This window comes from Chelonia mydas, chromosome 7 (genome assembly GCF_015237465.2).
Source record: "Chelonia mydas isolate rCheMyd1 chromosome 7, rCheMyd1.pri.v2, whole genome shotgun sequence".
Classification (NCBI taxonomy): domain Eukaryota; kingdom Metazoa; phylum Chordata; order Testudines; family Cheloniidae; genus Chelonia; species Chelonia mydas.
The window spans coordinates 116724533-116749465 of NC_057853.1; the positions used below are offsets into that span (position 1 = coordinate 116724533).

General features: G+C 48.4%; 1 protein-coding gene across 1 annotated transcript in view; it reads right to left on the bottom strand.

Annotated features, from left to right (window-relative positions):
- Positions 1-1891: 1891 nt before the first annotated feature.
- SORCS3 (sortilin related VPS10 domain containing receptor 3) overlaps positions 1892-24933 on the bottom strand; it is a 501281-nt gene continuing 478239 nt past the window's right edge. The window contains exons 22-27 of the mRNA XM_037905076.2: positions 21914-22026; positions 17675-17806; positions 15710-15809; positions 11980-12085; positions 6381-6541; positions 1892-5698 (exon numbers count right to left, since the gene is read on the bottom strand). Coding sequence (XP_037761004.1) covers positions 5634-5698; positions 6381-6541; positions 11980-12085; positions 15710-15809; positions 17675-17806; positions 21914-22026 — 677 coding nt within the window. The 3' untranslated portion in view covers positions 1892-5633. The remainder of the gene's footprint in view (positions 5699-6380; positions 6542-11979; positions 12086-15709; positions 15810-17674; positions 17807-21913; positions 22027-24933) is intronic.

Below are 24933 nucleotides of genomic sequence, written 5' to 3' on the forward strand. Positions count from 1 at the left end.
TAATTATAACACCAGAGCCAACCTCATACATAATCTAGATTTAAAGGCTTTGAAAGCTCAATGGCAGCTCTCCAGCACTGCCCTCCTTGTGTTCTTTACTTTCCACCTGCCAAACTAACCCCTCTCCTTAAAGACAAAGCAGCGCTGGAAAACGTCCCAGCTGCGATCCGTCACTAGAACGTGGGTGCTTGTCAGCTGCCAGTCTGCTGATGTAGAGTACCATGATACATGACAGGAGAATAGCACTCAGATGCTGTATTACAATAATATGTCAGCGGTGGAATGGGCCTTTGATAGGGCTTAATAACCATAGTACTTCGCTGGGGAGAGGGAAAAAGAAGAGAGAGCATGAGGGAAACCCAACAGAAGTCCCGACGCTCATTCTTTCCATCGCCAGCTCGCAGGTCCCAGGAAGATTCCTGTCTGCATTGGTGCTATGTGCGTGTGACGTGTAAATTCCACAGCACCTCACTAGGACAACAATGTGGCAGGAAAGCTGGTTTGAAAGGCAGATGGTGAACTGGATGGCGGGTCTGCGGGTTCTGCCTTCTCAAAATAAACGAGGAGCCTGGAACTGACCAACACACGGCATTTCTATTACACAGGAACTATTTGGATATTTGGTTTTGTCCCAAATTGGGATGAAATTTGAACTATCCAAACACAAAAATAAAAGTTCTCAACAATTTCAGTTTGGGACTTTCAAAAGATTTCATTTATGGTCAACATTAATGGCTCTCTTTGAGCAGCCGGGGTACCTTATGAGAGTTGTATTTCTGGGTCTCTTTCCCCACCCTCCCCGCTATGGGTCCTGTTTTCTAGCCTGACTATCTCCCATGATGCACTGTGGTCTCAGTTTGTGGCTGAGCTACTGTAATGGCTCATGGGAGTGGAAACCACGACTCCCAGGAGGTACTCATAAGACTGAGATTAACATTAATTTGATTTGGGTCACCCCCCAAACAAAACATTTCATTTTGCTTTTTCCCAATGGACAAGTAGATGAATCGTAGAATCACAGAAATGTAGGCCTCTAAGGGCACACGATAGGTCATCTAGTCCAGCGCCCTGCACTGAGTATTACCATTAGAAATAAATCTTTCCTCATAGCAAATGTTGATGGTAACACGACGCCATTTTCCAAAGGGCAAATGTGTCATTTCAAATTTTAATCAGCTTTACCAACGGCACAGACAGAATACTACAAAGAGCCTTTGTCAGGGCAGCATGTGGCTTTATGGAGAGTTAGCTTAATAAAGCACAGCTAACGGTATAGCAGCAGCAGATAGGCAAGGCAAATAGCAAGAGCCAAGATTCAGCACTACTGGGAACAAAAGCTAGCTGCCTGGCCCCCTGAGTGGGCTATTAAGCAGATCAGTAATTGGCGAGGAGGGCTGTTTTTTGGTGACGTTCTGAACTGGTCCCTTGCCCCACTGTGGGAAGGATACCTTTTTTGTTTAATTCATATTTTTCCACCCTAACTGATTTAAAGGCCTCCTCTCCCAATGGACACACACAGCACTTCCCCCATGTGGCTTTACATGCCACGCTAGTACACTGCTGATGTTATGGTTAACAAGTCAGATACATAGAAAGGGGCCTCATTCCAATATGGTGCCATTCAACCAAAAACTAAGAATTGCAGCCAAACTGATAAGGTGCGGCTAAGGGCTAGATTTTTTTTTTCTTTGCTTTAGAGTGCAACAACATTTTCAATGCCTCATAACTCGCCCCCGTGCAGGGGTGACGACCGACCCATTTAGAAACACTGTCCTAGGGCAAGCAAACACTCCAGAGGCTCAGCAGAGGGAGAAGAGCAGCAGCAGCCAGGGCTGCACTGGAAGAGTGAACGACAAGGACGAGCAGTGAAAGAGCAGCCATGGGTAGATCTGATGTACAAAAATACATTTATTTTCAACAATTTCAAAACCACTGCCTTTTTTACAGTAGAAATATTCAAATGGAACAAGAAAACCAAGAACAGTATTTATATATATGTATATATATATGACATGCATTTGTATTACCGTGTTTAATAGAAGTATTGCAATTGTCTGCCCCATTTAATCCTTACAATATAAAAGGAGGGATTTTTTTTTAACTCTTCAAAAGAAACCAGAGTTTCTGACCTTGCTCCTCAAGTGTGATACAGGCAGGCGCCAAAGGGAAGCATGAGGATTTGTGCTACCTTTGCACTCCCTCCCCCACCCCATCCCCAGGACTAAGCAGGGGCTGGTGGGGCTCCTGGAGCAATTTAGAGCGGCCTCAGGGCTGCTTAACTGATGGTGGCTGCAACCAGGGATTAGCGGAGTACAAGTGTGCTCTGGCCACGCCCCTTAACACAGCCACACCCCCTTCCGCAGCAGCTGTGAGGAAGGGTAGTATGGAGCTGCTAGTTTCAGCCAGCATTATGGCCCAGATGGGCCACAGGACTTCAAATTTCTTGGTGTTCTTTCTCCATTGTTCTATTATTTTAATAAAAAGCACTTGGGACAGGCTGAACTGAGAGCCCAATCCCACCCACGCTGCTATATTTAGGAGCTTGCCTGAGCAGAGCTAGAGTGTGTATGTCTACCCAAGTGGAGAGTTACACCTCCCAGAGCCTGGGCGATGGACTCTAAGAGAGGGAGAGTGCAAGCATGCAGTCTCAGGGACTGATCCAAAGCTCACGGAAGACAGTGGCGAAACTCCCATTGGTTTCAGCAGGCTCCGGATCAAACCCGCGGTTCCTACTGAGTCCCATGGAAGCTGAGGTTTGCTCAGGATTAGAGATGGTTGAAACGTTCCCTCAACACAAACATGGCTTTGTGACTGATACAGCATTTTTGGTGCCAAATCTTTGCATCGTTCAAAAATGGTCCTATTTTCCAGCTCTCCCCAACAGCAAAACTACTCATGTTTTGTGGGTTCCCCTCCCTTCTCATGATCCCCCCCCACCCCCAATGTGCATGGGAAAAAGGCAGAAAAAGGCAAAGGGGGGAGGAACCCCATGAGATTTTTTTTTTTGTACTGAATCAATTCCAAATTTCATTTCACTGGGAAAAAAATCCCTGTAAAATTCTCTGAAAATGTTCAAAGTGAAAATCACCGATGAAGTGAGCTGTAGCTCACGAAAGCTCATGCTCAAATAAATTGGTTAGTCTCTAAGGTGCCACAAGTCCTCCTTTTCTTTTTGCGAATACAGACTAACACGGCTGTTACTCTGAAACATTTGGTACAATGTTTTGGTAGGAACCAAGTGCCATTTCTCTGCTCAGCAGCTCACAAAACCTTCGCCTAAAGTCTGAGTAGGGCAAATCACATACACGCACGCATATAAATGGGATACTATTTGAAAATAATGGCCCTGCTGTGACAGTATTATCAGCAGATTGGCCCATTACTGTAGAACACTTTGGGGTTTCAGTAGCAAGGATAGCGTAACAGAACGAGGGTATGCACATGTGATGGATGGAAGCACAAGGTCAGAGAGGAAAGCATAGCCATCAGTCTCCTGTTTGTATCAGGAACTAGAGCAGAAGTGACAGGGTGAGGGAAATTATTTTTAAACCGATTGAAAGGACCTCAAGCATGTTAAGTGGCAGATTAGACTGGGAGCAGCAGTGGTTTGAGGTTGTTTTGCTTTAATGTTTCACACAATGCCATTTCCCTAAATTTGCCTGGTTTGATTGAATCTTGACATAGGGGCTGCTTTTTTCTTTGCACAAGGATCTTCCCAGCCTTTCTCCCCGTAAAGATCTTTGAACCACCTTCCATCTGATGAACAGAGCCCCAGGCATGTGATACTAGTAACACTTCCAGGGAGCTTTAAAGCCTAGCCTCCTGCTCAGCTCTGCGGGCAGATGACCTGGAACACTGAATCCAAACACCCCAAACTTCGGGGAGTCTTGGAGCTGGCGTCATCTTAGAACCCATCTCCGCTTTCTATAATCCTGCAAGAGGCTGAGCAGCTCCTAAAGGTGCCCCAGCCAGGCACTCTCTGCTCCCTTTGGACCCTTGCAGGACTGGGCCCATTTTTAGCATCTTCCCCATTTCCTCCTGCTCGGAACACTCCCCCAGTTCAGAACCGGAACGGAAGAAGTCAGAAGGCTCTAAAACCTTCAGAGAACTTCGCATCCTCTGATCCTGTTTTCATGCTGCCTTTCCTGAGGCCATGTTTTGACCAGGCAGCACCAACCATCAAAAGGTATTCTTGCAGCACTTCCAGCCAGGCCTACAAGCAGTTGCCCTGCAAGGCTGGTAAGGAAGCCTTGGAGAACCCCAGCTCAGTTTTGTAGACTCAAGAGGTTTGGAGAAAATGCCGATTCAGCTTTGCACCAGGCTTGAGACTGCAACCCTTATTCCCCCACACAGTCCCTAAATACATGCGTCAGGCCCCATTCCGATACCTTTACTCACACAGAAGTGCCCTTTACTCTGGAGCATGACTTCAGAGAGACTACTCAAAGGTACTCCGCAGTGCGGATAAGGATATCAGAATCTGGCCCATTACGAGCAGGGGTTGTAGGGATCAGGACCGGCTTTCGGAAGCCTGTTCAAAGCCAACTACTTTGAGGTTTGCCCGTCATTGAGAACAAGATCCTTTCTCCTCGCTTCCATCATGTTCTCTACCCAGTGTCACCAGATTCTGCACTGGAAGTCTACGAGCATTGGCTTAGCTCTAGAACTGGGGTGAAAAACCAATGCGCATTGTTAAAGTGTGTTATGAAATCCTCACTCCTGCCTCTTAAAATCACTCCCCCCGCTAAAAAAAATCCTTCCTGTTATGCAAAAAGAAAAACCACCATGTAACACAGACAGAGCTGAAAGAGTTAAATACGACAGACAACTGGAATATATTGAGAACCCATGTGTTGCACAAGAACTCACATGGGATCCTTGGTGGCCTGGTTGGTGTGTTTGTGTGGGGTTGGGTTTTTTTAAACTTTTCTTTTACTAAACATTAAATTATTTCCCAAGAAATAAAAAGCTATTTACACTGGAATTATCTACAGTATGCCATCGGTATCCTTGCTAGTCAGATGCACAGGTTGGAGCCTCATTCATAAACTTGTGCACGCTTCTTGGTAGCTACTTGTGCATCCCGCCCGCCAGCTTTGGAGCCCAAACGGTTAACGCCACTCGGTTTGTTTCCCCATCAAAGGACAAGGAGAATCAATTGAGTGGGCACGATCCGGCTAAGACCTGCAAGTCATTGGGAGCTGAGGGCACTCAGCACATTGCAGAGTCAACTCCAGTGTCTTAGGCTGTTGATTTGCTGCGGGGTGTGGAGACGGGAAGTGGATCATTTGCCTGCAACAGTTCCGCTGAGACGTTCAGATCCACCTAGGAGATTTAGACACATGGTTCCCAGTCATTTTAATGCAAACCGGGCACTCAAATCGCTTAGCCCTGTAGTCTCGGCGCCTACAATCGTTATTTGTAACCAATGGGAATTTTCCAAATGCTGAGCATCTACCTGCCGTTTATGAATGTGGCCCTGGTAAACAAAACACCTCTCCCCAGCCCACCAGAAATGATGATAATGACGTATCATTTTCTTTTTTTAATAATAATAATAATAATAATAACAATAATAATAATAATTACAAATAAAAAGCCAGAAATGCTGTAGACCAAGTGGATTCTTGCTATTAAACACTAGTGCAGTTGGGGATTTCCTTTGTGCTTTCGCTGTTAGCAATTGTCGAGATGCTTCCTGCAGAAGATAAGAGGGAGAAAAGGGTCAGGGAAGCTCATGAAACAGCCCAGCCTGTCGCCTCTCGCCCACGGGCAATGGGTACAGATGAGCCACAGTGCAGCAGGACACAGGCCGAGTCTAGGGAGAGAAGTCGGGTGGTGGTGGGGGGACGTACCCCACACTTCTTGCAATAGCAGGAAACGGATCACATGGGATAAGCCCGCCTGAACCTACCTGGGCCTTGCTCTAGGGTTCCCAAGCTTGGGCTGCATCCCCCACCCAAACATCATGGGAGTCAAGATCACACACATGTGGAAGGCTAACACCACACACACACACACACACACAGAGCCATCACACATTGATAAATGGCAGTGGGGTCCCAGCTAGCTGGGAAGGGGGAATCCCAGTATGGAAAAGGCCAAGAACAGAGGAAAGTGCAACGTAACCCAAGCTCCCCACTCTGGAGGGGAAATTCTTCCTGACCCAAGATGTGGCTATCAGTTCAACTCTGTGCATGTGAATACAACCCCTCCGCAGTGAGGTGTCCCATCCCATTCACACCCTGAGATGTCTTTGTTACCCAGGCCAGTGTCCATTTGCTTTCCTGAACCCTGGTAACATGGACTCTGCCAGTATCTCCAGGGCCAGCGTGCTCTCCGGGTTGATGACTGCTCGCCAAGAGGGAGTCATGCCTTACCTATAACCCGAGTATCCAGTTCTTTCTCCATTAGCTCCTCAGGGTCAGTGAACTCGCTCAGCGTGATCTTGGGGGCACTTTCGCTTTGGCTCACAGAACCAATCATCTCCTGTTCCTTGTCGTGTTGGACTTGAGCGTAGATGTTAACCCACGGGATTTTCCTGCCCAAGGAAGGAAAGCAAGAGGCCTTTTTCAGGCACTGGCCTTTGGCATTGCAGAACTGAGCTCATTAGAGCAATTAAACCATAAGAACATAAGAATGGCCATATTGGGTCTGGAGGCTGCTTTCCCAACCAATACAGGCCAGAGTCTCCACCACCACCACCAGTGACAGCTTAGGGTCTGGAGAATGAAACAACAGCCACCAACTATAACCAAGAATTTTTGCCAATAGTAATGGACAGAGAATGTACCAAGCAGGGTAAACAGGCAGGGCAGGGGAAGAATCGAACAGACCCAACCAGGTGTATGGGGTGCAAGGAAGTCCAGCAAAAGATGAAGGGGAAGAGTACACCAGGAAGATAGTGCAAAACTCTCCAGCAATGGATAAGGGGTAGGAGAAGGCTCTATCCACCAGGTGAAGGGAACCAGACCCTAAAAGGGGCCTGAACAGTCCAATCAAGGTTTGAGAGTGAACAGGAAAACTCCAGTTAGGATCAAAGGGCCCAGAACTCTCCAGATGAGCCTGCAGATCAAGGGAATCTCAGCTCTGTTTTCAGAAGAAGCAGCAGTAGGAAAGTTACTGTCTTTAGCTGTGAGCGGTGGGGGGGGGGGAGGGGGGGAATGAAAAAGAGTTCTCTGATGCTGTGTGGAACAGAGCCTCCAGCTGTCTCTGGGAACCAGGGAGAAAACAAATCCACACACACAAACACACACACCCCCTGCATTATCCCATCACACATCTGTCCTCGGAGTCCCCCAAAGGTGCAAATATAGTGCCAATCTATAAGAAAAGGACAACCCAGGGAATCACAGACCAGTCAGCTTAACTTCAGTACCCAGAAAGATAATGGATCAAATAATGAAGCAATACATTTGCAAACACCTTAGAAGATAATAAGGTGATAAATAAGAGTCGGCATGGATTTGTCAAGAACAAAATGATATCAAACCAACCTGATAGCTTTCTTTGACAGGGTAACAAGCCTTGTGGATACAGTCTCGCTTAACCTTCTCATAAATAAAATAGGGAAATACAACCTAGATGGATCTACTATACAGTGGGTGCATAACTGGTTGGAAAACCGTTCCCAGAGAGTAATAATCAGTGGTTCACAGTCGTGCTGGAAGGACATAACGAGTGGGGTCCAGCAGGGATCAGTTCTGGTTCTGTTCAATATCTTCATCAATGATGTAGATAACGGCATACAGAGTACACTTATAAAGTTTGCTGACGATACCAAGCTGGGAGGGGTTGCAAGCGCTTTGGAGGACAGGATTAAAATTCAAAATGATCTGGACAAACTGGAGAAATAGTCTGAAGTAAACAGGATGAAATTCAATAAGGACTAATGCGAAGTACTGCACTTAGGAAGGAACAATCAGTTGCACACATACAGAATGGGAAATGACTGTCTAGGAAGGAACAGCGCAAAAAGGGATCTGGGGGTCACAGTGGATCACAAGCTAAATATGAGTCAACAGTGTAACACTATTGCAAAAAAAAGTGAACATCATTCTGGGATGTATTAGCAGGAGTATTCTAAGCAAGACACAAGAAGTAATTCTTCTGCGCTGATATGGCCTCGACTGGAGTATTGTGTCCAGTTCTGTTAGCCACATTTCAGGAAAGATGTGGACAAAGTGGAGAACAGAAGAGCAACAAAAATGATTAAAGGTCTAGAAAACATGACCTATGAGGGAAGACTGAAAAAATTGGGTTTGTTTAGTCTGGAGAAGAGCAGACTGAGAGGGGCCATGATAACAGTTTTTACCTCCATAAAAGATGGTTACAAGGAGGAGGGGAAAAATTGTTCTCCTTAACCTCTGAGGATAGGACAAGAACCAAGGGGCTTAAATTGCAGCAAGGGCAGTTTAGGTTGGATATTAGGAAAAAGTTCCTAACTGTCAGAGTGGTTAAGCACTGGAATAAATTGCCCAGAGAGGTTGTGGAATCTCCATCATTGGAGATTTTTAAGAGCAGGTTAGACAAACGCCTGTCAGGGATGGTCTGATAATATGTAGTCCTGCCTTGAGTGCAGGGGACTGGACTAGACGACCTCTTGAGGTCCCTTCCAGTCCTATGATTCTCTGATCCCTGTAATGAGTGACCTCCACATACACACACTTCTTTCACTGCCAGGGTTCCAAGCTGGGAGAACAGGTTGCAGCAGGGATCTCTAACGCATCGGCTGAGTCTCTCACATACAGACTCATAATAAGGAGGCTGTGTGGAAGCCAGCAGCGTGCCAATTCTATAAATTTGCAGAATTAAACATTTATGCAGCCACATGCTCCCCCTTTCTCTAAACAGAAACTTGGTATTCAGACAGTGATTCTAGCTAATCATAAAAGTACACACGGCCAGTGGACCGACAGCTCGGAGGAAGTGGGAGACGAGCGGTTTACTTTATGCCCATTTCTCTATTGAGAGCTGTTGCATGCTATAATTTCTAATCCAAAGAGGCAGCGGGCTTGGGGTTTAAGCATGTTTTCTGCTCCATGACCCTGCCGTTAGGCACTCGGGGTTCCGGATTTCCCAGCCTTTGTCATTTGCAGTGGCGTGTGTTGGTTTGGACAAAGCAGCTAAGAATGTAGTCCTCTACAGCCCAGAGCTGTCCTGCCCCACATCTTTGGAGACAGTGTAGGGTCTGGGCTCCCCATCCCTGGGGCACAGCAAAGTCATACCAGGCACCTGTAATGATCCCGCCTGGGGAGGTGGGAGGGGTTCATAAGGCGGGGAGCACTTTTCAGGGGGGTGGCGAGGTTCAGAGAGGCTGCATTTAGGATGCCGTCGATGCTGCAGCATAGGGGCTATCTTTCAAGGGGCTGCACACACTGGTTTGCCAAGCTGCCTGGTACCGACTTTCCTCTTTCTAGGTGGGTACTCCACACCTGCTCTGCTTCGAGGCCCCAGCCCCACTCCACTCCTTTTCCCCAAGGCCCCGCCCACCTCTTCCACCCCTGATCCGCCCCCTCCTCCCAGTGCCTCCCACCCACCGCTGAACAGCTGATCAGTGGGACCCACCAAACAGCTGATCGGCAGGTGGCTGGTGGGTGCTGAGTACCCACTCTTTTTTTCCAGGGGTGCTCCAGCCCTGAAGCACTGACTCCTCTTTACTAGCCCACTCCCCTTGTACCAAGCCCCAGACACAACTCCATTAGAAAGCCTCATGTGGGGCCACAGGCAAGGGAGGAAAGATTTGGGATTTTGCATCACTCCAAGAGGAAGGTTCCGATAGAAGTCCAGCCTCTGGTCCCCACATTCTAGGGCAGAGGTGTCATTCTCCATCTCACTGGGCCTCCTGTCCCTGGAATAGCATCCCATGCTCAGGAGCAGGGCCGGCACTCCTTTGGCAAGCTGCATTTCATCACAGCGTGGGAGCAGAGAGCAACAGTGAAGTGGCTTTGTTCTGTCGACCTGACAAGCGTAGGAGGCTGAAACCCTGCATCTGAGCCGATGAAAATCCTGGGCACTAAGGGCTTGATCCTATTCTCCTGAAACCAATGGAAGCTTTCCCACTCACTTCAGTGGCCGTAGGATCAGAGCACTCGATTCCCATTGACTTCAGTGGGCTTCGGATCAAGCCCGTAGGCAATGGTACCAGCCAATTTCAATTTAAAAAGCTCAGAAATGAGCAGCCTTTCCTTTTTATAAGTACAATGATATTGATTTCAATTTGGAGCGTAGAGCCCAGGCCCCTCTGAGTGACTGCCTTCCACTCTCGAGACCCCAGGCTGTCTGCAACCCAAGAATCCCTTAGGAGGCACAGCCTTACATCCTCCTGAAGAAGAGTCAGAGAGAGATGCATAGGGCTGGGACCTGTCGGGGAAAGGCTCTGGTTTGGGAGTTAGAAACTTAAAACGTATTCATGCCTAGAATCAAAAATCAGATCCAATCTGTAGTTCCAGTACGGTACAATACAGCTGCGGGGCTGGATCTGGGCATGCAGCCCATTTAACACGGCAGGAACCTTACTGGATGCAAAGATTACACTAAGAAGAATTCTGTCTGCCTAAGAAGCATGCCCATTAGGCAGCCATTCAGCAAACAAAGCACACTTGTCCCATAGTTTTCTTTGACAACTTGAGGCAGCAGAGTATAATGGACACAATGCACGTCCTGACCGCTGCTCGGGAACGGGGTGTTTATATTAAAGTCTGGTAATGGCACCTTCGCACTTAACGTGGAAGTATCTGTTCTCTGCATGTCAGACACAGACAAGCTCCCTGTCGGGTCACAACAGCTGCAGGTTTCATGATATGTACGGATACCGAACGATCTGCTGAATTTGGATTTTGAACAGCCCCCTCTACACTTTGACTCAGGTCCTGGTTCAATCCCATCTCTAGCGCTGTTGCAAGACACAGCTTGATTTTTCAGGTCCCAGGGAGCATTCGCAGCGAGTTACATGGGGAAAAAAACCGTCTGTTGATTTGAGAGCAGGGCAGACGTGATGGGGAAGTAACGGAGAGTGATTAACACTGGCTCCTACGAGATCATGTGTACACTGCTCAATGGAGGGCTTCTGCATTCTGATGCTAGCACTCAGCAGTCTGAGTACAGGGTTTACCTGTGGTGAGCAACACGTGGAGACAAAACTCATCTCCTGGGACCAGGCAGCAACAGGAATCAAATATCGAGGGCCTGATTCTCCTGTGCCCCACCTGTGCAAAGCGGCTGTAAAATGCTACCCCCTTGGGAGATGCTTGCTTTACCCTTGCTTTTTGTAAGTGTAAACGACAATGCAAAGTGCAAAGCAGTGCAGAACTGAGCTGGCAAAACCTCAGGTGATCCTTTGGCCCCCCCCTTCCCCCATTATGTAAATCATTGTCCATCGTAGTTAAGGTAAGAAAACGCCACTAGGTCCCAGCTGTCCAAACACAGCAGAATACTGCAGGTCCGTAACCCTAATGGGCAGCCATATTTTGGATGTACTATACGTGCACCTTGTACCCATGTAACACACTGTCCGCTTGGCAGTATCTTCGACTGCCTGGCCGCCTGGAAACATGGCAGCCAGTCCAGTGTCTGTCACAGCCCTTACAGGCAAGCACATTTCATCTTTTTGGCTAGGGGAGAGTAATTACATTACTGACATCCTAAATCAGTCTAAAGCAAGGACTAGCTTCTCAGCTGGGATAAGAGGTGGAGCGCCACTGAACGTAGTGGATCACATACTCGGTTGATGTAAATCAGGATAGCTGTATTGAAGCCAAGAGGCTGGATTTGCAGCTGATGGAAACTGGCACAGCTCCACGGAAGACAAGGGAACTATATGAGTCAAGGGAGGTTCTGGCCGCAATCCCCTATGTCATTCAATCCTAGACCCCCCATATCAGGGAGCACGGCTCTCCTGCTCTAAACTCCGGATTTTCAGCATCCCTTTGCCAGGCTTCCTTGGAAACAGCCAACTCCCCGGCTAGCTTCTCAACATACCTTTTAAATTTGTAGATTAAAAAAACAGCCAAGCCGACAAAGACCACAGACAACAACATCAGCATTGCCGAACTGCTGTGTCCGGTGCTGGAGTCCACGAGAGGCGCTGCAAAGAGAAAGGGCAGACAGTTATATTGGGAAGCCATTAACCAGGGGGGTCTGGGCACCAGACAGCCGAACCTGGTTCTCTCTTTGCAGCATCTGCTTTCCTATCATCGCTGTGTGGGACATGCTGTTTGAGCAGAGCCAGCTGGTATGAGACAAATCAATTCCCCTGCCTTCGAAAGAGAAGCTCCTATTTGAGTTGGCGATGCCCTGTAACAGCTCCTGATAAAAACGCAGAATCAGGCTGTGCTGAGACAAACTCACTGTTCCCGTGTTAACTCTTCGGGCTGTCTCGTTTGATGCTTTCATTGGAGCTGGAGCAGAAGCATAAAGGATTTGAAGGGTGATTCGATAAGACTGGTGCCGAGATGTTTTTATTTTGTTAGCTTATGCTGGAGATGAGCCCAAAGCAAAACCCTCCAACCAAACAGCCCCCTGCTGCTTCCCAAATTCCACAGCAGTTTGCAGCGCTGACCCACCTCTATTGATATGGTTTGGGTGGTTTATAATAGAGTGTATGTAGTGCCTTGTGTGGGTAGCTGCTCCCACCGCTGGTCTGGGGCAGAATTCTCATGGCCTAGTGGTCAGTGTGCAAGACTGGGACTGAGAACTCAGAACTCCTGAGTTTAATCCCAGCACTGACCCTCTAGCTTCTTGCAAATGATTTTAAGTAGCAGCTGAACTTTCCTGAACCTGCAGAGAACATTTGATCCAGTTTCATTATTACAACTCTCCATTGCTTATATAGCACAGTAGACATGGAGGAGTCTACACCAACCAAGTCACTCCTGGTCCCTGCCCTGATTCTTACAATCCAAGAGGCGGATACTGCCGGCACCCTGTTCTCAGAACTCCCACGGAAGCACCCAGCCTGCGGAAAGCTTGGCTCAGACTCTCATTCCTGGAAAGGGCTGGACCTCCTGAATCTAAACACTGTAGAGGGAAGGACCTGAAGCAAAAGCTCAGACCCAAACAGCCCTAGACTGTGGGAGGCCGGAAGGCTGTCCAGAATCTTCACCTGGATCTGAATTTTGGCAGTTGCAGTATTTATAACAAATACTGAGTCCTGAACTTGGGGATCTGGGTACAGATTTGACACTTTAATTCTAACCGGCTGTCCACCCCTGACCATCAGGGTCTATCATTCTCCCCCAGAGGTAACAGTCCGGGAGGGGCTTTTTGTTGTTGTGGAGCCTGATGTTCATACCACCGGAAAGGAATTTGCTTCCTAATAAAAGCAATCTCAATGACTTAAATTAACTAGCGTCAGGCTGCCCCCTGCCACCTATGGCCTGAGCAAAGGCAGTAGCTGGGAGAGAGGTCAGGAGCCATGGTCTAAGCTAGTTCTTGGCTCTGACTGTTTCACGAATGAGGAATGTGAATCCCATTATTCTATGAGATAAACTCAACGGGAACCAGAACCCCCATTTCCTTTAATGGGATCACTGAAATATTGCACGGCGGACCTGGCCAGGTACTTGCAAGGGGTGGTCAGCAAGAGCAAAAGCTAAAAGCTCTCCGGCCTCTCATCTCTCGCTAAGATCGCCACGTCAGGGTGGGCTGCAGGGCTGCCAAAGGTTGGAGGGGATGTATTGTGATGAGTGAAGATGGAGATGGAGAGCCGGTGCTTAATCTTAATCAGGGCTCATTTGTAGAGATGGGTCCCTCTCAGGGCAAGTGTTCCTCCGGCAGATGCCTAAATTTCCCTCTCATAAGTTCCATGCTCACCGAAAGAGCAGCAGCTGCCTGTATAGGACTGTTATAGCGACAATGGAGACGGCTGGGAATTTTGGGGGCAAATGTTTTCTTGTTGGAAAATAAGGATTCATCGCAATCTCAACTTTTCACGCGAATGTATCAGCCTCCATGGAACTTCCATTGGGAAGGTTTCTCAGGTCCAGGTTGGAATTTCTGGACAAAGCCAAAAAGTGAGACTCCAATTGTTAGAGCACTCGTCTGGGGCATGGGAGCCCCATGTTGAAGTCCCTGGTCTGAATCAAGCAGAGCAGGGACTAGAACCTGAATCTCTCACACCCTACGCAAGTGCCCCGAACCACAGAGTCTATGGGCTATTCTTGGGTGGCTTGGTCTCTCTCCCCCTCCCCAGTGCCCCCACTTCTAATTAGCAATAAGGGCTTGATCCTCACCCAGCTCTAATTAGCAATAAGGGTTTGATTCAATGCCCATGGAAGTCAATGTAAATGCTCCCACTGATTTCCCTGGGCACTGGATCAGGGCCTTATAAAAGATCTTTCATCTGAGTGTCTCAAAAAACTTTACAGATATTAATGCATTAACTAAGCCTTACAATGATGGTATTTTTATAAGTGGGTAAACTGAGGCACAGAGCAGCTACGTCTCACATTTTCAAAAGCGGCAGCAGACTTCGTGTGTCTCAGATTTTGGGCACCCAACTGAAGATACCTTGGGGCTGATTTTCAGAAGAACAGAACACCCCAGCTCCTATTGGCTATGATTGAAGTTGTTGGTGTTCAGCGCTTCTGGAAATCAGACCCAAAAGGTGTCCAGTTAGGGGTGCAAAAGTTTTGGCCAAGGTGACCCGCCCATGGTCATGCAGAGAGTCAGTGACAGAGCTAAGATTACAGCCCAGGAGGAACCCAGGCCTCTGTTCCATCCACCGGACTACACTGTTTCCCTGACCGATGTCAATAAGTGGTGCAGATGCTTCAAGAACGGAGAGTGAGCAAATACCTTCCAATCTGACAACAGAACAAGGGCCAGTGAACCATCTGCAGAAGGTTAAATTCAGGATCTAACCACGAAGACTAGGGAACCATTCCTTGAGCCCCAGCAGCTTCTTGTCACAGTGTGGGGTTTCTTCACCTAACCAAGCCATCTGCCTAAAGCGAGGTTTAATCAGCCCTTTCTCTTCTTCAGCTGAGCTACCTAGAGACATGGGAGAGGGTTGGGCTGGTGGAAGCAAGCTCTGAAGCTGGTCAGGCACCTCTGAAGAACATCCCCCTTCCAACGTTGAATGCCTCTCCTTTAAACCATCTCCCCCCTCAAAGCGTAAGCGAACACACTTCCGGCCAAGGAGCGAGAACTTCGCTGATCTAGCCCCTCCTTGGCTGGGACGGTATTAGCTTATCGTGGGAAGCTTTGAGAAAGGAACCAATTTAAAAGGGGGGGGATAAACTTTATGAAGGGGATGTTTTTGGAGGTTCTGATTAGATGTGGGCCTGAACCCATGATCCCCACATTGCAGCACCCCAAACTCTCCGACAATTCGAGTCCCAGTCTGGAGCCAAATGGTGTGGATCTGGCCCTTCTCCAGGGCTGACTGGCTAGTGGAGGGTCCCGTGCAGGGAGGGAGAATGCCGGGTAATGGGGAGCATACCTTTGCATTAGGAAACAGAGAACCCAATGCCACCCAATTTCGATTGGGTTCTTTTGCTCACAGTGTGGGCTCCTCCTTAAATTCTGGGATGGAGCTAGGATGCAATTGCCAGCCTCTGTTCTCCCTTTGCCACAGCTTGAATGACTAAGAGACTCTCTTCTTTCCCCAGGGTCCATCTATCTATATGCCAGTAGCATGCTGGGGTGTGTCCCTGCTCCTGTGAGAAGTAACGGGGGAAGCACAACTTACGTGGGACTCCACACTTACCTAACGTCAGCTGAGTGACGTACACGATGACTTCGACGCCGGGCTTCAGCTCAAACTGGACCAGGTTCTGGTTGAGAGCATTAAAGAGGATTTCAACAACCTGGTGAACCAATCAGAGATACGTGGGGTCAAAATGGACAATAGTACCAGCACCACAGAACCTCTTGGGACGCATGCAGTCTCTGAAAGCTAAAACCTAACCCGTCCCGCAGCAGGGGGAGTGAGTGTAAGAGCGGTGGGAGGCATTTGCAGGAACTCAGTGTTGTTCCATGTGATTCTCCTGACACAAAAGGTGAAATTTTAAGACCCCAGGAGTGTGCTATGATGTTTTTACTGGAAGGGAAACCAAGACCTGTAGAGTCCCAGAGTTTAAGAGCAGAAGGGAACTCCAGATCATCTGATCTGCTCTCCTATGTATCACAAGAAAGCTAGACTTGGGTAGGAAGAAGATCCTTTGGGATCCCCCTCATTTTCTCCCAATCAACACTCTTGGGGCCTGATCCAGTGCCCGATGGAGTCATTGGGAACCTTCCCATTGAGCTCAATGGAGGTTGGATCAGACCATGGGTCAATAGACCAGTGGGCCAGCCTGGAGACTCTCCTTCCCCCCCTGTTTCCAGGCCTGCAGCTCCTGTTAAAGTAGGGGTGGGATCTAGTCCTGAAGGCTGTTTAACTCCCAGCCCACTCCCTCTGCTCAAATGATGGGGGACCTGGAGGGCAGGCTCCTTGTGGGCTGGCAGTCCAGCATGCTGCACAGTGACCTTTCCATGGCGGTGTCACAGTGCACGGATCACTGTGTTGCAATGGAAGCAGAACTCACAGAAACCTGGGATCGCTGCAGCATTGCACTTGTCCCTACCCTCTATGATAAAATTCAACCGAAGTCAGAAGGATCCCCACACACGGCTTTCCAAACCCGCCTTCGTGGATCCCTTAGGGACACTGAGCTACACACTTAAGAGACCGACCTTGCTGGCTTTCAATCAGCTAGTGTCATCTCAAGGGGATGACTTTGCTTAGCAGGTAACAAGAGCTTCTAAAGATTCTCTGTGGTCCTCCAAGTTTCTTAATGCCTAGTTGCACCAGAGAGAGAAAGCTGTGGGATGCCTCCCACGAAGCTTGTGCTGTGTATCTCGTACACCAGTGGTGCACCGGAGAACACTAGCCAGAGCTAAGCTGCTTTCTCCTGCAGCATTTCACTCCGTGTGCTTTTGTAGAGCTGATTTAATCACTTAGAAATCCTGGTGTGAACATTGTAGCAGCCTGGTGCTGCTGTTTCTAACTCTCGTCTTGCCTGAACATTGCAGTCCCTATTCATCACCGTAATTACCTATTTATCTAAATGGATGGATATTGTAACTTCCAAATATAGTTTGCATGCGCTGATTGCTATTTCAGAATAAAGAGGTCTCCTACCAGTCATACACAAGCAGAAGAGCCTGATTTATTTGTAGTGAGCCTCAGTTCGTTATCTCATTGCTCTGTCCTCTCTCCTTCCATTACTGTCAGGCGTGTAGGGTATTGTCCTCAGGCCACAATGGAGAGGGTACGACCCGGCGGCAGGCACTACTGTAACAGGGTCTCGCCACTGGGGGCGCTATGGACCATGGCATGAGAAAGGTTACGCAGCTCAGCTTCCTTAGAATCCCTCAATAAGCCATTGGGAAAGGCTATTTTTCTTTTTAAAATGGCCTTGCTTAATGAGAAATGTCTGGGTCTCCAGCCCTGAAACGTGCCCAGTTCCCCAAGCTCGCTCGAAGTGGCTTCCAATGCTGCCCAGACTCCACATCTGGGCTAGGGTCTATCTCACCGTGGGATAGGCTTCAAGTCAATAGCTGCAGCTGAACAGGAGCACTTCTTTTAGAGAAACGTAAAAGCCCCAGGAGGATTCTGCGTGCAGTGTGTGTCCACGCAAGGTGTTCTCTGAGCTTAGCTGCATTCTGTGCTGCGACCCCCGCTGCTTACCTGCTCCAGATCGCCTTCGTGGCCTTTCCTCCTCTCCGTCGTGTTTTTGCAGGGTAGGATGAAGAGCTCAGCGGAGGTGGGCAGGCCAGGAAATACCGCCACCAAAATCTGCTCGTCGGGGATACCAGTCACCTAGGAAGAAGAGCCAGCAGCGGCATTCGAAGGTCACTCAGTGCCTTTTGGTCCTGCCCTCTGTTCTTTCAACCTGTTTCCTTCCGAAGAGCTAATTAAGTGGGGGACAGCGAGCTGCCACCCATTGTCTGGGGAGCTCAGGTTCTGTTATAGGTGACATAGCTCTAGTGAGCTGCGATGTCCACTCAGTACGACCTGTGACGGAAGCTCTTGTATAGAACCACTCCTCCTCCTTAACCTGTAGAGCAAAGGAGGGGCCTGACCATACCCATGGATCCAAAGAACCCAACCTCTGCGAGGGTTAAATACAGACCTACAGCAGAGCCAGATTTTTGTACATCTCCTATCTTTATAAAAAGCTGACTCAAAACCCCAGATCCCAGCAGCCTGTTTCAGCACACCCACTGCTGCACACACAATTGATGGTACCTGAAAAGGAGGGTATGAACCCATCATGCACTTACGGATCAGGTTTCTGGCCACCCCGATGCCTACTTTTCATGCATAGATGGCTGTCTGGCTGTGTCAGCTGGGTGCGCCCTCACTTTTGTAGGCACCACCAGTTGCATGAGTGTAGCTCAGAGGTTGTAGCTGAATATTTGGTCCCAAGAGGACACAGAAACAAGTATTCTTAGAAAGAAAAGGAGTACTTGTGGCACCTTAGAGACTAACCAGTTTATTTGAGCATGAGCTTTCGTGAGCTACAGCTCACTTCATCGGATGCATAGATTATTTCTATTTTACTTTGCGCCTTCCGGTGCTTGCGATACCAGAAAACAGTCAGGCGGTCTTTTTTTTTTTTTTGCAAAGTGACTCTGAATTTGGTAAAGGGGTAAAATGTTCCTGTTTCCTCAGATGAACCACGTTTTCTGACAGTGTGAAAATTAAATTGCTGAAATTCCACCAATGGCCAATTTTCCATGGAGTTTTGCTGCCTGTGAGAACCAGCAAATAGGAATGTTAAAATGTAAAAAAAATCACATTCTGTTTCCAAGAACAGCAGAAAATAAATGTGAAGGAAAAGTACACGACGTTTCTCTTGTTTCGAGCCCATTACAATCAGGAATTTTTGCTTTGATCTATCACCTGATGAGACATAAAAACAGAGTCCCTGGCAGCTTGATAGCATTAATTATTCCATGCCACTTTTATTGTTTTTGCAAGAATTCATGAGTGTTAGCTCAGAATGTCCTGGTAAAATCCAAATGAGGGTTAGTTACATGCTGTCTCAATGAAGTCCCTCCACCTCCTGCTGTTTTAATAGGATGAGATATTTTTCACTTCCTGTCTCAACCAGTTATGTAGGGTTGATATGTGCTCCACTCCACAGGAGGCTAAATATCAGTTGAAAAGATATCTCTCTCATTCCAGTACAGATATAAGATAGATAAGATCAGTGGTGAGCTGGAACCGGTTGTTAAATTTAGAAGCCCTTTTAGAACCGGTTGTTCCGCAAGGGACAACCGGTTCTAAAAGGGCTTCAAATTTAACAACCGGCCAAAAGTGGCGCCTTAGACGCTGACTCCCTGGGTGCTCCGGGGCTGAAGCCCCCACGGGGAGAATTTGGTGGGTGCAGAGCCCCCACCGGCAGCTCCTCGCCCCGCGCCCGGCCCCAGCTCACCTCCGCCCCACCTCCGCCTCCTCCCCTGAACGCGCTGCCCTGCTCTGCTTCTCCGCCCCCACCCCCCGGCTTCCCGGGGGGGGGGGGGCGAAAGGAGGGCCACCTGCACCGCAGCAGGTAACCCTGAGGTAGGGGGCGCGCAGGGGAACCGTTCCCTGCCCCAGCTCACCTCCGCCTCCCTGGGCCTGAGCGCGAAGCCACCGCCTGCTTCTCAGCCCTCCCCGGCTTCCCGCTGAACAGCTGATTCGCGGGAAGCCAGGGGGTGGGGCGTGGAGAAGCAGGACGGGGTGGCATGTTCAGGGGAGGAGGCGGAGGCGGAGTGGAGGTGAGCTGGGGCCGGGCGCAGGGTGGGGAGCTGCCGGTGGGGCTCTGCACCCACCAAATTCTCCCCGTGGGGGCTCCAGCCCCAGACCACCCAGGGAGTCGGCGCCTAAGGTGCCACTTTTGATGTGATCAGTGGTGGGAGCAGCCACTCCCCCTGCTCCCCCCTAGCTACGCTCCCCCGCCCCTAGGAGCCAGAGGGACCTGCCGGATGCTTCCTGGGAGCTGCCCCAGGTAAGCACCACTGGGACTCCCCACCTCGCCCCCCAGGCAGGTCCCTCTGGCTCTTAGGGGTGGGGTGGGCACCCACTACGGTGGCCCACGAGACCCTCCTGCCCGGTTCCAGGGGCAGTCAGGGGACGGAGGGGGGGGGGTAGATGGGGCAGGGGTCCCGGGGGGGCGGGGCATCAAGGAATGCAGGTGGTTGGATGGGGCAGGAGTCCCAGGGGGTGGGAGTGAGCAACGACCCCCTCGTCGGGTGAGGAGGGAACCCGTTGTTAAGATTTTGGCAGCTCATCACTGGATAAGATAGGTCTTTTGACCTAGCACTGATACGCAGCTTCCTGTGGAGTGGAACACAACAGCACATAGCAACATTACACAACTGTATGGGACTTGCTGTGATAGCCGGGCCTACCAATTTACCCTTAGTATGAGCTCAGCTGTAAAAGTGAGTGTAAGTTCATAAAGTGTCACAAGAACCTATAACAACAAACGTTGAGGGGAACAGGTGCAAAGGCAAGGCAGGCTGAATTAGTCCGAACTAAAAGGCCTACTCTTGTAACCCAAGGATTGTGCTAAGATCATGCTTGGTAAACAGGAAAAGTGTTGAGCCAGGAATCGATGAACCAACACTGGTCTGTCGGAAAGTAGGCCTAATAAGTGGAAAAAATTATGAGGGGATGGGACTAGTCCACCCACCACTTCCCCTTGGCGTCCTCAAAGATTGGCTACTGGAGCAAGCTTTGCCATCGCGGCTGCCACCCCCACCGTCCCCTGGGGCCTTTGGCCTTCATCATCCTGAGAGCCGTCTTAACCAGACCAGGCCAGAGAGAGACCCAGATGATCACCTCCACCTAAAATATGAGCTTTTGTGCCCCTACCTCCCCATGTGTCCTTTTCTTTGCCTACCTTATTTCTTCCCTTTCCTCTGTCTTTCCCTCTTCCTTCTCGCTAATAAGAGTCTGGTTTAACCCACCAAGCGTGCATATTTTGCAACGCTGCTGTAAGCTTGTGACCAGAAAGAGGCAGCTAAAAGTAATGTCCTACGCAGCCTGATGCTGGTACAAGTTTGTCAGGTCTCAGAGCGGCTGACAAGACCATGTGCTGGGCTTGTGTTTTTCCAGCAGTGAGCTTGCAAGTCAGAGTCAACACCAGAGACAGAAGCTGCTTTTGCTATCTTTGGTGTTCTTTGCTCTCCCACTTTTGCGCGTGTTTGTCTTGTTTTATCTTCTAGGAAACGGGATCGGACTTTAACAACAACAGCTTCAGCACATCTCAACTATCTTCCTTTTTCCTCCACAGGACAGCTACTACCCTCTTTAATACCATCTAAGAGACTGTCAGACATGGTTTTTTTTTTTCCTTCTAAAGATTTTCTCCAACTAAAGGGAAGTACAGCCAGGGACATTGTTAAAATAACAGCCTTATTTAATACTTCACATTTCCAATGCTTTTAAGTGTTTTTCCTTCTTTTCTGTGTCTTCAATAAAAGGTGAAAGGGCTTTTTAATGGTGTGTTTGCTAAGCAGCTTGAGGTCTCTGTATGCCAGTCCCCGAACCTTGTTTAAAATGATTTTATGTTGGACAGGGTCTGGGTCATGTTAACATCTTTGATTCTTTGGGCCCATATATCCCACCTAAATTAATACAACAGACAGGAAATAAGGAATATCTTATTCTATTAGCCACTTTACAAATACATTGGGTTTGTAAAGTGCTTTGGGATACTTAAGGTTGAAAAATGCTGAGTACAAATCCCCTAATGAATTTGTTTTACAATTGCTCAGCGTATTAACAGCCTGCTGGTGACAACTCCAGAACGATGGCTTCATTATGTCTGTTCTTTCCCATCCTTTGTTTTTTTTAGCTATTCTGCTATGAAACTCTCTGCATTTTAATTGCCTTTCCATAGTTTGGGAAGGAGAATGGGAACCAGGCACTCACCTGCACTAGAGCTCGCTTGACCACTTTGCTAATGTCTTGTCTCCACTCAGGGATGTCAGGATTGTGGTAATCCAGATTGGGGGAAAATGACAAGAGCTGAGACTGGAAATACTCTGTGGATATAGAGAAAATAATAATAATATTTGGACAGTACATAGGGCCTGATCCAATGCCCAGGGAAGTCAGTAAAAGACTCCCATTGTCATCAATGGCTTTGGATTAGGACCACAGTTCCTTTAGTCAAAGGATCTTAAAGCCAAAGAGACAGACCAACACACTGCAGGACAGAGATACACAGACAGAAGAACACACTGCACTTATAGAGGACCTTTCATCCCAGTAGCATCCCATGGCACTTTACAGAGGAAAGGGAAAAGGAAAGAAAGGAGAAAAGAAAGCGCTAAGAGAGGGGGGTCCATGCTCCCTTCATCGTGCTTTGGGTTTGCAGTTTGAACATCTAACCCTGTGGCCTGCCGCTTGCAAAGCTGCCGCCCGGTAAATAAAGCAGGGTCAGGATGAAATTTGGAGCCAGTGCCTCAAAATGGGTTTGTTCGCTTGCACTTGTCATGCAGTGTGCTCTGCAGAGCAAACACTGACTGTCAGGAACGCTTTTTTCCAAACGCAGGCATGAGCTGTTTGGTCTCCTGGAACCTTGCCAGGAGTGGTTAATACCCCAGTAAATCAGACACCAATAGTGCTAATGACACACACATCCAGGGAAGGCTATTCACAAGACGCTGCAAAATTACCTCCTAATTAATTGATAGCTAAAGTGGGGGCATCCCAGGCTGGTTTCAGTGACAATTTTTTTTTAAAGTACCCAAGCCCAGACCGGTCCTCTGGCCTGCACTGTAATCTCCCCACTGTTGGCACAATCGCCTGCCTCTGGACCTGCCTCCCTGTATCTCTCTGACTCATCCTCTCTTTTCAAGTCTCATCTAAGGTGTATTGCTCCTTCCTGGCCCACAACCCCCTAATGCCTCCCTCACTATGCTATCACGTGGCTCTGTAATTCTAATGCAGCACCACAAAGTCTAACAGGTTGCACTGGGATGTCTCAGCCTCTGATGCCCTGAATTTGGCTTTCCACAGTCAACAGCAGAGCTCCCTCAGTTGCAGATGTAATGACTCCCTGGATGTGTTTGGACTTGGGGCCTTCTCCATCACAGCCTAGATGTCTACCACTTGAGCTAAAGGGATAACTCCACTGGGTGGTAGCAGCAGTAGGTTGTTATCCTCTAGAGGACCAGCCACTGCCGGAGGACACAACACAAGCTCTTCCAGTACGTTAGGGAGTCAGGTTTCCACCACACCTAGAGCTTGTGCCCCTGAGGCCAGCGTTGGAGGAACCGTTAGCCATGCTGCAAGGCATTCCTCAGTGTGAATTTTTAGGGGGCTATTTTGTTTTCTTTTGAGGTTTTGGTTTCCAGGTTGGCTTGTTGACTCTGGGCATTTCAGACCAGCGTTCTTATGGAGGGTGGGATGGTTTTGAGCCATTATGATGTCTGGAGATTTCAATAATTAGCATACAGAACCCACGTGAAGCGGCCAACATTAAACATAAACTCTTTCTGGAGCAAGGACTTCTGGGGCATTTTGTGATTCACGTGTGTATTGAGAGAGCATCATGGAGTCCTGAGCTCTGGTCAGCAATTCTAGGCACTGCCACAATACAAATAAAAGAATGCCAATAATAATTTCCCAGGGTGGCCTCGGGGCTTGGACATGGACTGGGACTTGGAAGACATGCATTCTATTCCTTGCTCTGCCACTGGACTCTTGGGTGACCTTGGGCAAGTCACATCCCTGTTCTGTGCCTCAGTTTCCCCCTTGGTAAAATGGGGACAATTATATTGACCTCCTCTGTAAAATGCTTTGAGATGTACAGATGCAAAGCCTATAAAAGAGCTAGGTATTATAAGACGCAGGTAAAATTAACTTGACAATAGCATCAATGAGGAATGCCACAAATGTTGCCATAAAAACCACAGGTCTTGTCATGCTTTTAATGGCAAGGGCTGTCCTTTCTTTTTAGGTGCCATAGCATTATTAAATAAAACACACGTGATAGAAAAACAAAAGGCAAACAAAGGCTAGGCCTGCACTACAAACCTCGGTATGACTACATCGCTCAAGGGCGTGAAAAATCTACACCCCTGAGAGATGCAGTTATACCAACCTTAGCCCTGGTGTAGACAGCACTCTGCTGACGGGAGGGCTTCTCCTGCTGACATAGCAGCATCTTCACTAGCATGCTATAGTGGTGCAGCTGGGCTGCTGCAGCTTTTTAAGTGCAGACCTGCCCAAAGTGAAACCGACTTTTGTATGGTGAACTCAACCCAGCCTCCAAGTCTTCTGTGCTTCACCCTTCACCAACGTGCACAGTGTAGTGTTTCCAACCATCCATCCGAAACCAGACAGCAGGTTCATATATGACATCTTCCACCGTGGCTCACAGACAAGGGATCAAACTGGTGATTGCCAGCACTAAACGTATGGGCTACTACAGCTTGACTTTAGGAGCTCCACTTCGCTAGATACTGCTCTTCGAGACTCATATCCTTTGTGTACTGGGCACAGAGGGGCACCTCTAACATAGTCTCCCCAGTGGGTTGCAGATACTCAGCACGTGTTCAAGCTCTGTTGGATTCGTTTCCTGAAGAAACTTATTTCCCAGTTCCAAAGACAACGATTTCCCAGAAATTTACAATGCCTCTGACCACACTTGAAATGAGGCTGATTAAATACAGATTTACTTACATAGGCTAATAGTAACTGTGTGCTATTAAATCATGTTAGCAGATTATTAAAATCCACTGCATTTCCCCAGCTACACAGTTGATAAATACATATTTATCTGGTTGTTAAATCTCAACAGCTAGCTTTCTAGTAGCCACATGAGCATTTATTCAACAGGTACTCGTTGGAACGAGACAAACATTCAGTGCAACCTCCATCATCTGACGCGCACATATAGCAACACCTTGCTGTCCGAGCAGGGCCATGTTCCTCACATTAGC